The following is an 11,429-nucleotide window of genomic DNA, read 5'->3' on the forward strand; positions in this document are numbered from 1 at the left end:
GACAGCAGCAATATCAGTCCATGATGCACCTACTCTTTATATATTTTACAAAAGCAGTGATGATTAATACTTACTTTATTGAAAACTTTCATATGTCCATTTTTTACTGAACATTCTCCTGGTCTGCTCACTGAATGTTCATGCTGCTCTTAGCTGGCTCTGCTTGTAAACTTGCTAGCACTCTGGTATCACGGTTGCAGAGAAAACATGGACTGGGATCCATGTAGTGTGGGAGTATGTTATATGAACAAGTGGAATGGATCGGATAACAAAGTTTGTAGGGAAAACATGGACTGGATTTCATGCGGTGAGGGAGTACTCTATATGAACAAGTGGAATGAATTTGACAACGACGCACCAAAGAGGATCTCTACCTTACACTGTAAAGAAAAAGAAAACTGACAGATTTATGATCATATATTTGAGTTAATAATGAAATAATATATGGTTATTTATTTAAACTCATATTCTGGCCACATTATATTAAATTTTTGTAAAAAAAAAAAAATTTGACACCAAAATTATTTAGGGGGGCTTGAAAACATTTTAGGGGGGCTGAAGCCCCCCTAAAACAGGCCTAGTGACGCCACTGTGTAACACAGCATACATTATGAGTAAATGCTGATAGTTTGGACTCCTTTGCATGACTGATGTAAACAGAAACACCCAGAGAGCTGAGTTCGAGTCTCTGACCTTCTTTTCAGTGATGATGTACTCTGCTCCCATGGTGGCTCTGATGCACGTCCTCCCATCAGAGTCTTTCACCGTGTAGGTTTCTGAGCAGACAACAAACACACACAGCAGTCAAAAACAAAATGGGATGTGAGTTTTGAGCAACGTGAAAATTATTATTTAGAAAATATTAATGCTTTACCAATTAAACCACCTTTTCTAACAGATTTATTTCATGTGAAGCAAACTGGTTTTCAGAGTTTGACCACCACAGTAACACTCGAACCTTCTGAAACTGTTATTTTAGCACATTTTGGATTCATCTGCTCAGTTTATGTTATGTTTGCCATAAATGTGTGTTGTGTTTGTGGGTACCAGGTGTGGGAGGAGTCTCAGTGGGTTGCAGGACAGGATGATACGTCTGAACGTCAGAAGACAGCTCAGAGTTGGACTCAGGCTGAACGGAGCTGTCATTTCTCTGAAGGTCGAAACCTGTTGGAGGTGGAGATCAGTCAGTCTCACAGTTTAACACACTCTGTTTAACTACTACATAAATATTAGCATCCCTGATTGTAACAGAAGGAAGGATTTGATGCAGAAAACCTAAAGGGGAGTTTTTTAGATCTACCATGCTAAACATTCCTCGAGCATACCAGCAATTTGCTGCATGTTTCGTTGCTCAAACGTCTATTTATGTGTTTTTATCTAACCTTGTTTGACCAGGAAGTACTCTTTAAGTCCATAGACAACAAATGCAGGTTGTTTTTGTTTTTTTTAATATTTAAACTTTGAATGGAATGAAGAGCACTCACATGGAAGAAGATTACCTGTAAGAGTGAAGAGAGATGGATTAATCTGCATCTTTACTCATTATCTAAAATTGTACCATTTTTTTTCATGGGGTGATACTCATTAGGGAACAGAGCTAAGTTGTGATACACTGCAGTTCTTAAAGCTGTAGTGCAGGATGAGCCTGAGCTGATGGGGTTTTGTTTCCATCTTTGTATTGCAAAGATGTTTTTTTGTGCAGTAAGTTCACACCTGTTGACTGCTGCAGGGTAAGCACCACAGCAGCAGAAATAGAAAACGTAAAAAGCACAGAAATAGTAAAAGAAGCATTTTTGAACAACAACTACTTTTTTATAACATTTCTTTCTCCTTGCCAACCTAACTTTGTGGGACATTTGAGAATTTGTGCATTTGAGCTGTGGTAGCAAAACTAGACAATAAGGGGTTGCATTCATGATCACACCGTTTGTTTGTTTAAACCACAGAGTGAGAGAGAGCAAAGCTGTGAGACCACTTCAGACCTCTGAACCAACGATCGCTGCGTGGGAGAGGAAACCTGAGCAGTTTGTGGCAGTAATAGCATCGCTTACAGACGTGTGCAGAAAAACATGTGAAAGCACACTATTACTATTTAAAATGAATTAAAACAGATCTGTGAGGGCATACTTTATAAAACACAAGTTGATCCTTTAGGGTCTTATTTTGTTATCAATATTTTGGTGTAACAAAAATAGAAAAGTTACAGATCTGAAGTAGATATAAATATGGACTGGGTCAGGAGGGGGGAGAAATATTCACTGAAGGTGTGTAAAATATTACTTTAAATGTTTGAAACCAAAGAGAAAACACGAACAGAAACCCGTCGACTAATTTAAAATCTTAATCTGAGGTTGAAATAAAATGTAAACAATCTTCAGTCTTACCAGAAATTAAAGCAGCGAAGAAGAAAACAGACCATCCACTTGTCTGACGCTTTAACACCATGGTTGAAAAGACTGAGGCCATCAGAAAGGAAGTGCAGCAGCTGAGGTTTGACTCATAAATGTGAGAACCGATAAACACTTACAGGCAATATGACGTTTCATAAGAATAAAGCTGTCAGCGCTGACACATCCACACACTCCTCTGAACAGCCTCACACACTTATCAATACAGAATTAACAGTTCTTCAGTTTTAATATCTACAAAGAACTGAATTGATCTATAGAATTTTACATTTCTCACCCGAACTGTGTTGATGTTGTTGTTGAGTTTTATTCTAGAAGTGAATTTTGTTTTCAGCTGTTGCCTTTAGAGGTCACCCCAGCAGATCATCTGCCTCCGTCCTCCTCAGTCACACCAACCCTCTGCAGATCCTCCTTCTCAAATATCAAAGGTCAAACCAATCCTAACAAGATCTGACCTTGAGAAATTAATCCACGCTTTTATTACAGCTCGTCTCAACTACTGTATGTAGGCATTAGCCATTAACCTCTCTAGCCCGCCTGCAGCTTGTTCAGAACTCTGCTGCTCGTTTGTTAACTGGGACCCGTAGGCGCGAGCACATTACTCCTATCTTAGCGTCCCTTCATTGGCTCCCTGTGCACTACAGAATTAATTTTAAACTCCTGTTATTTGTTTTTAAATGCTTGAACAGCTTGGCCCCACCATATCTATCTGAGCTGCTTCAGCCTTACTGCCGCCCCAATCCCTAAGATCAGCTGATCAGTTACTGCTGACAGTCCCTAAAACTAGGCTGAAGCTCAGAGGCGACAGAGCATTTGCTGTTGCTGCTCCCAAGCTCTGGAACAATTTACCCCTGAGTGTCAGACAGGCCTCCTCTCTTCCTGTTTTTAAATCTCTTTTAAAAACATACTTTTATTCTTTGGCTTTTAACACACCGTGATTTTTGTCTTTCTTGGCACCTAAAACATACCTGCTGTGAACCCGTATGTGTATGTCTCTTTTTATCTATTTATCTTTTTTATCTCTTTATTTGTTTTATCTATTTCCTTTTTAATGTTTTTTTTCTATCTAATGTACAGCACTTTGGCTACCCCTGTGGTTTTTAAAATGTGCTATATAAATAAAGTTGATTGATTGATTGATTCTCTACATCCATGAATCCTCTCCTTTCCTCCTCTGTCACATCCAGCTGCCAGCACAGCTACCTTTGAACCATGTATTCCTATTACACGACCTGTATGTTGTATATTTTTGGGACTTTTAAAAAGGCCAAATTTTGAGTAGGAAGTAACCACAAGAAAGCAGAATGTTCATTTATTAATGTTTGTGTTTATTTTTGCGTGGATGATGCTGAAGTGCTTGTACAAAAGCAAACGAAGAGGCAGGGGTAGATGGAAAAACTTTTTATAATGTGCGGAGAGTGAAGTTGATCCTGGTTCATACTGATCTGGTGAATCTGAGCACAGTTTAGTTGGTTTGACAGACAATCTGTGAGGAAATCAGAGTGCCTGAGGCTAAAGGTGGACAGGGACAAAGTACTGCCTAAAACACACACTGAAAACATTGATCACTCAAAATGTGGCCAATAAACACATAGAGAGGACATTTTTGCCGTCACCATCAGCATGAAAGATCTCTCTCTGTGTTTAGTTATTGTTTGATGTTGTGTGTCCACCGTCTCTGAGTGTAATGAAGAAAGTTATTGCATCTTTTCTCGTGTTCTCTTTGCCTCGGATACTGATGTATTGACTCGTCACGTAGGAGGGCAAACAAAAGAGCAAACATTTACTCTTTGTGTGTGTGTGTGTGTGTGTGTGTCCTTTGTGCCCCTCTGTCCACTGTGCACGAGTCACTCTGTATCATCTTTCTCAGGATTCCCAGTTTCAGAAGAGCTTCACTCAATGATCCACGGCCGAGTGGAGAGGAGTCGAGTTTTTCCTCTTCCATCCCAGCAGGACCGTCAGCAGGCCTCCACCTTCACAAACTGTAAGCAGCCAGAACACTTTATGAAACATAATGTCTTTGGAAGATTATATTTTATGCACAAACAAGAAAGCTGAAAATAATTAAGCTATTTCTGCAAGGTTATTTAAAGTGCTCAGAGTCTAATTATTTGTTCCTTCACACTGTTTTTTTTCTTCTTCTCTCTTTTCTGTGATTTATAGAAGAACGGAGTGAAGCATTTACTCGGATCAGATGATGAGGAGCGGAGTAGGGTTGTGCATACTGGGCCTGCTGAGCCTCTGCAGCTCTGTGTCCGGGCAGGTAAGAAGAGAAAATCAGGTAAAATGTTCTGGCTTTCAAACCAAAAACAGACAATTCAACCAAATGAAATTAAAAACTTTGGCAGCTAAAGATCGCAGAAGTGGCTGAAGAAGTTTTCAGGTCATTAACTCAGATAAAAGTGAACTAGTTTTAGAAAAAGTTTAGATGTTTTAGCAGTTTATAAGCAAATATTTTTGAGGAATATGTAATGTAGAAAAAACAAGATGTGAAGGACAGATGTTCCAAACATTTATAACGTCTAGTTGCTAAATTTTCTCTAATTAACACATAGTTATATGTGTAAACTATATTTAAATATAGTGGTTAAATGCTCCTGTTTAGTTATTTATACCCCTAAAATAAAAAAGTATTTGAATGCAACAAATGGAGATCATTATTTGTGTCTTTTAATGCTGACTAAAGCCATCTCTTAAAATGTTGTGGCCTGTAAAACAAAACAACTTGCAAAGAAAGTTTATAGAGTAGGTCTTTTTTATAGGAAAATAAAAATACCACAACTTTGTAAATAGTGCACCTCTTTAGGCAAAACTATAGTTTGATGTTATTGATCTAAGTCATAAGTAATTGCAGTGCAGCTGACCTTATTAAATAGTCATAAAAAAGTTTAAATCAAACCAGAACAAATTGATTATTTTCAAATTAGGTCATTGCATACAGAATAAGATTACTAATTATTCAAAGTTAACTAACTAAACTAGTTAATGGGTGATTAAAAAACCCTGTACCAAATCAAATGTTTGCCCTCAGAAGAATCCTTTTATAAATCTGCATTCAGTATTTCTGCTGGAAAGAAGAAATTCATAATTTCTCATGAATTACATCACATATTTTGTTTGTCAGTTTAAACCTTTTTGAAGAAAAGTAGCTGGGAATTTGTAGTTAGCTATCTTTTTTGTTTGTTTTTGTTTTGTTTGTTATTCAGGAGGCCGGGGAGGTCCAGCATGGTGTCTTTATCTTCTGTGACGACCCCTCCGTGGAGAAGGCCGTCAGCAGCGCCCTGCACAAACTGAACAAGGGGCTGATCGCCGGTCACAAGCTGGCTCTCTTTCAGATACTGTCAGCCAAGAAGGTACAGTGGGCAAAACAACAACACAGTTTCCTGCATAAACATTGTCTATATTCAGGTCAGAAGTGTCAGAAACCAATGTTAACAAAGTTTTTGTTGAATTAAAAACTACAAGATCGAACCAAAGCTCTGATATGATGAAAATTCCTGGAAAACAAAGTTTGACCTTTTGACCTTTGATTTATAAAGATTGTGTGCGTGTGTGTTCGCAGTCAGAGAATGGCTCAGACTCGGTGTACGCTCTGGAGTTCACCAGCAGAAAGAGTGATTGTTCAGCAGGGAGCAGCAAACACTGGTCAGATTGCAACTACCTGCAGTCAGGACCCAGGGTAACAACAGAAAACTTCAAATTATTGATAAATCCTTCATGCACATTCATTCAAGACAAACAAAAATCAAACTCCATCTCAGTCCTTGAGCACAGATGAAGCTGAAGGTTCAGAACTTGATCTTTTGTGTTGTTCCTCCAGGCACCGATTTCATGCAATGCTACGGTTCACGTGACGGAGACAGAAACTCACACTAAACAGGTGGAGTGTCTGTTCGGTGAGTGAAGGAAAGACTAACATTTCATCACACGATGTACAACCATCGAAACTACCACAAAGTGCAGGGAAACATTTTAAAATAAACCATCTGGTGCTTTCAGAGCAAGAAATTACAAGAAAAAGATAATGTTCCTCTAAAATATGTGTAAAATAGTTAGGATAGCTTAACACAAAGAACAAAAACAGGAGGAAGCATCGAGGTTGGTTCTGCACAGAAATGATCTCATCAGTGTATTAAAACTGTGACTTATATAAAATTAAAATTAATGTAGCATACAAATGCAAGAGTAGCTGAAACTGAGGAAAAATAATAAACTTTAATATGCTTTTATCACCTCCAGACTGAGCTGAGTTGATTGCTGGCATTTAAAATTTTTATTCACAGCTTGTGTTGCTTCAGTGTTCAAAGTTCAAGGTAACTTTATCATCGCCAAGAGGCCATTTGGTTCACAGCTGGCAGTACGTAACGCACAAATAAACAACACACATACAAAACACATTTATCTTTACCCATTAACATTTAAAAAGATAAAAGCTAATGGAATAAAAGACTTTTTGAAGCGGTTTATTTTACATCGTCTTTACCCCGATGGAAACATGATGAACTTTTCTCCTCGATGGATAATTTAAATCTGCCTAAATGGATCTGGCTTTTCTCACAGACCTGGCCTTCTGCATGTCACTGTGTTTCAACAATATGTTGCATTACTTTTCTGGTTAACAGGCAGTGCCAACAGATAAAATAAAATGTAAGAACAGATTCAATAAAACAAGAAAAGCATAAAAGTAATCTCAACAGTAAAGCTCTGAAGCTTGCAAAAAGTGCATGATGTGGCTTTTTACACACATTGGTGCGAGGTTCAAAGCAGAGTATATTGTTAACCAAGGTCCCAAGGTATTTATACTGCTGCACTCTTTCAGCAACCTGATTATTTATAAAAAGAGGGAATGACAGCAGGATTTCTACTAAAATGAATATGCATTTTGTTTGTTTTATTCCACAATGTTTAAAAATGATGAATCACACCAAATGACAAGTTCTCTTCCTATAATCTTATTACTAAGTTCTGAGTGGAGACACAATGAGAGAATCATCAGCAGATTTAATGATGTGATGCCCCTCATGATGGCTTCTACAGTCATTTGTGTAAAAAACAAATAAAAGAGGGAGAGGACACAACCCTGAAGGGAACCAGTGAGAAAAGGACATCTTTCACCCTCACCAAACAAATCAAACCAGGCTCAATATTAAAAAAGAAGTTACAAACTCCTAAAAATATTTCTAAAGTAACTTTTTACTTGCATAGTTTCTAGAGCAACAAATGTGTTTATGAGAAGTGAGACTTTATTTTAAAATGTTTCAAAATCTTTTCAACTTGGGACCTCATTAAGGACAACACACACACAGCTTATTAAGACTTTATGCTTCTCTTGTTGTGTTGGAAATTTACTTGAAACTCGTTCCATGTAATGTTTTGGGACCATGTAACATCCACATTGCTGAAGTGTATAATGAGCTTCATCTGTCACCCTACTTTTCAGAGCAAAGCTTTTTTATTATTATTAAAAACAGTGTGGGAGGAAAGTGTACACTAGTGGGTGCAGAAACAAGGGTTGTGTAATATATTGATACTATCAGCAAATAAGAGAAGCAGAATATTAACCTGTCACTCCATAGAAGGTAATGGCATGTAGACTTTAATCTTTTTGCCTTATCAGCTCCAGGCGTACAGTAAACACATCCTGTGTTCCTCTACTTTCAAAGTGTTTAGCAACTTTTAAGGCTCAACATGGAAAATTCCTTTGCAGAAAAAAAATATTGTTCAGCTGATTCAGTCAGGTGTGGATTCAAGGAAATAAAAATGATGTAGTTTAATTTTTTATACTGAGTAAATACACAGAACATTAACTTCAGTGAAAAACAAGTTTAATCTTCAGATTTCTCTCATGTGAATTCATTCTGTAACATAAAGTGCATCTGCATGTTCATTTTAATAACTGAATATCTTTTGGAGCTCAAGTTAAGAAGTAAAAATTGAATTTCACATTTGAAATAAAGAGAATCTACAAACATCACTGATGTATAGTATTTAAAACATTTAAAATAATTGGGCACCATTTCTTTTGTTTTAATAGCTGAGGAACCAAATGCAATTAATTTGTTTAAAAAGCAAAAGTTGTATTTTTATGATTGATTTTTTGTGCTATTTATATTCATTTTTATTATTTTGTATTTTTAGAAGCTTTCAGTTTCTGGTTCATGTATTCATGAAGTACTTACAGCTTTCTGACTTTCTTCTCTATTTAAAATCATTCTTTATTTTCAGAAAAGCACATTGATTCAGACAAGGCTCCAACGTGTATGGGCTGCCCCCTGGAAATTGACGAGAACTCAGAGGAACTGAAAGTTCCTCTTTCTGCGTCCGTCTCCAAGTTTAACTCCATGTCCAACTCCACCCACCTGTTCACCCTACACAGTGTCGGCCACGCAACCCGACAGGTAGAGCGCGCGGGGCGATGGATAATCCTTATGTTTAGTAACGACTGTTTCAGATTACTGCTTTACATATTACCTCTGTAGGTGGTTGCAGGTTTCAGGTTCAAGCTAAGATTTGATATGAAGAAGACCACCTGCGCCAAGGATGAGCACAAAGACCTCAACGACCTGTGTGTTCCCGACGAGGAGAATCTGGTAAATAATACAGATTCAACACGTCTGAATGAACATAAAACTATGGGGCGCCGTTTGTAAAGTAGCTTGTGCTAAAAATTCATGCCTAAATTTTTGTCACATTTAGCTTCAAACACTGTTTAAAAATGTAGTGTTGATTTTCTGATGTCACTTTTTACAACATTTAGCTAGTTACATGTAATTGTTACAGCTACATACTAAATATAAATCTAAATGCTAAATGTTAAATCTAAATGTTAAATGTTAAATCTAAATGTTGTAAAAAGTGACATCAGAAAATCAACACTACATTTTTAAACAGTGTTTGAAGCTAAATGTGACAAAATTTAGGCATGAATTTTTAGCACAAGCTCCTTTACAAACGGCGCCCCATATAAAACATCTGAATCCAGTTTTGTTGAACTTGAAGTGGTTATGAGTGAACATGTTTTGTGTTGCAGGAGTTTGTTAACTGTAACTCTACGGTGGACATGGCACCATGGAGGTTAGAGCAACCCGTCACTCATACACAGTGTGAGCCAGGCGCGCTGCCTCCAATAGTGAGTGATGTCTTAAATAACAGTCAAAAATGCTGCCTGTTTTAAAATACAAATAAAGAGTAAGGTGGAAACTATTATTTTCCATTATAAAAGAGATACTTTAGCTATGCTGTGTCTTAAACCCCCAAGTAATGATGCAGTAATGCTAATATCTTATAAGGCATGATTATACTAAGACTAAAGTTTTCCATGAAGCATGTTTCAAGATTGTTTTCTCTATTTTTTTATTAGCAGGTGAGGGAAACTTAGTTGAAAATAAGTAGTCTTTACAGCCAATCTGAAATCTAGATTTCAAGGTAAATGTTAAAGTGATGGAAGGTCTAACCAGAACTCATTCATCTTCTTTTCTGTTTAGCTGATTATCAGGCGCCGTCCTCCTGGCTGGTCTCCCCTCAGGACCGTTCTCTCCAGCCCTTCACCTTCATTATCAACCCCAGAGGTGTCAACTACCAGTGCTCCAGCAAAAGAGGAGTCATCTGAGGAGGACACCAAGACATCCAAACAGTCCGCCCCGAATGACAATGACAACCCTTTCCACTGCCCATCCAAACCCTGGAAACCTTTCAAACGGGTTCATAAACCAGCAAAGGCGAACATACCGCCGTCAGTAGAGGGAGCTCTAAGTGATACAGACCTGCTGTCATCCTAATTATATTAGGAAGACACATTTATCCTAATCTTATCTGGTGTGCTCCCAAAAGACCTACAGGTTTGTTTTTAGTGTTCAAGCCCTGAATAATAATCAATATTTTTTAAGGGATCATATTCTGGGATGCTATCCAGATTAGATTTTGTATACATGCAAATATATGTCAGGAAAAACAAGGAACCATGAATGTTAAAAGTTTTAAAAGTATTAAAAGTTTGGCTCTGCAGCTGAAAAAAGGACATAACTCAAAACATTTCAAGCTTTTTTCTCAATTGCTTATTCATAGAAAAACAATACAGTTCATATCGTACATGAAACTACAAATGAGGTTTTCTCGAAGATGAAGAAAGGAAAATTCATATTAGAAATTAATGTTTAGTTTTGTGAGTAGTTTTCTTTTCTTTTCTTTTCTCACAATCACCTTCAGTCAGTGGAGGTGCAGAGCTTCATTCTGTCCTCCCTGAAAAGTGCATAACCTTCTTTAACAGTTATACATATAAATTCACTATTAGCTGAAGCAAAATAAAGCAAAATATGTATCAAACATAACAATTCAAAGCAGTGGTGTTGTCTGATTCTTTTGGTGATCAAATTGCTTAAATTTCCATTTTTCTTAAGAATCCAGTTTTCTAAATTAGGAAACTTCAGGCACTGTGAAGACTTATGAAACTTTGGAGAAACACTTGCTAACATAACTCAAAGTTTAAACTAAAGCTTTCTTTGGAGCAAAACTGGTGGGGGAGCAGAAGCAAACAAAAGTTCAGTGAATGTTTAACAAATTTTATTTGTACATCTTCACAGAACACTCAGATGACCAGTCAGTCAGGAGATATACGCCCTGACTCTGTCACCAGTGAGGCAAAATAAAACACAACACATTTATTTAAAAAAAACAATGCAGGTTACTGCAAGTACACATGTACTAGAAACTACAGGGAGCAAACTTAAGGCATTGTTTTATAAACATTTGAATGGACGCCAATAGAAAGAAAAAAATAAGTCACAAGAGGAGTATTGACTCACACCTCCCTCACCCAGCCCCCAAGTCTCATGCAAGTAGATCTGAAGAAAAAAAACTTTGTACATTCAGATGTAGTTTACATTAAATTCCTTGCAGGACATTAAGAAAATATATCAGTGTAATTTAGAAAACTGAAAGTTGAAAACCACAAATCCACAGGAATTATTTCAGGAAATTTGAGCCATAAAACTGAAAAACAAATGGTCAATAAATTGCTTCAGA

The 11,429-nt window shown here is 37.2% G+C and overlaps 2 protein-coding genes across 2 annotated transcripts in view; one reads left to right on the forward strand and one right to left on the reverse strand.

Annotated features, from left to right (window-relative positions):
- The window catches only part of LOC108238410 (lysosome-associated membrane glycoprotein 3), a 4,925-nt gene extending 2,408 nt beyond the window's left edge, over nt 1–2,517 (reverse strand). Inside the window, exons 1-3 of the mRNA XM_017420432.3 lie at nt 2,385–2,517; nt 1,048–1,164; nt 694–776 (exon numbers count right to left, since the gene is read on the reverse strand). Coding sequence (XP_017275921.2) covers nt 694–776; nt 1,048–1,164; nt 2,385–2,466 — 282 coding nt within the window. The 5' untranslated portion in view covers nt 2,467–2,517. The remainder of the gene's footprint in view (nt 1–693; nt 777–1,047; nt 1,165–2,384) is intronic.
- A 1,720-nt stretch (nt 2,518–4,237) lies between these two features.
- kng1 (kininogen 1) lies at nt 4,238–10,744 on the forward strand. Its single transcript, XM_017420507.3, has 9 exons — nt 4,238–4,392; nt 4,572–4,671; nt 5,615–5,761; nt 5,971–6,087; nt 6,229–6,304; nt 8,634–8,806; nt 8,888–8,998; nt 9,439–9,537; nt 9,893–10,744. The coding sequence occupies exons 2-9, from the start codon at nt 4,603–4,605 to the stop codon at nt 10,184–10,186; spliced, it is 1,086 nt and encodes a 361-aa protein (XP_017275996.1). The 5' UTR covers nt 4,238–4,392; nt 4,572–4,602; the 3' UTR covers nt 10,187–10,744.
- The last annotated feature ends 685 nt before the right edge of the window (nt 10,745–11,429 follow it).

This window comes from Kryptolebias marmoratus, linkage group LG24 (assembly GCF_001649575.2).
Source record: "Kryptolebias marmoratus isolate JLee-2015 linkage group LG24, ASM164957v2, whole genome shotgun sequence".
Classification (NCBI taxonomy): Eukaryota; Metazoa; Chordata; class Actinopteri; order Cyprinodontiformes; family Rivulidae; genus Kryptolebias; species Kryptolebias marmoratus.

What these genes read in the sequence shown, in the direction of transcription:
- kng1 (XM_017420507.3), top strand. Translation starts at nt 4,603, where the DNA reads ATGATGAGGAGCGGAGTAGGGTTGTGCATACTGGGCCTGCTGAGCCTC. An exon ending in TTCCCGACGAGGAGAATCTG is followed by an intron (nt 8,999 to 9,438) that starts GTAAATAATACA and finishes TTTGTGTTGCAG; the next exon opens with GAGTTTGTTAACTGTAACTC. An exon ending in CAGGCGCGCTGCCTCCAATA is followed by an intron (nt 9,538 to 9,892) that starts GTGAGTGATGTC and finishes TTTTCTGTTTAG; the next exon opens with CTGATTATCAGGCGCCGTCC.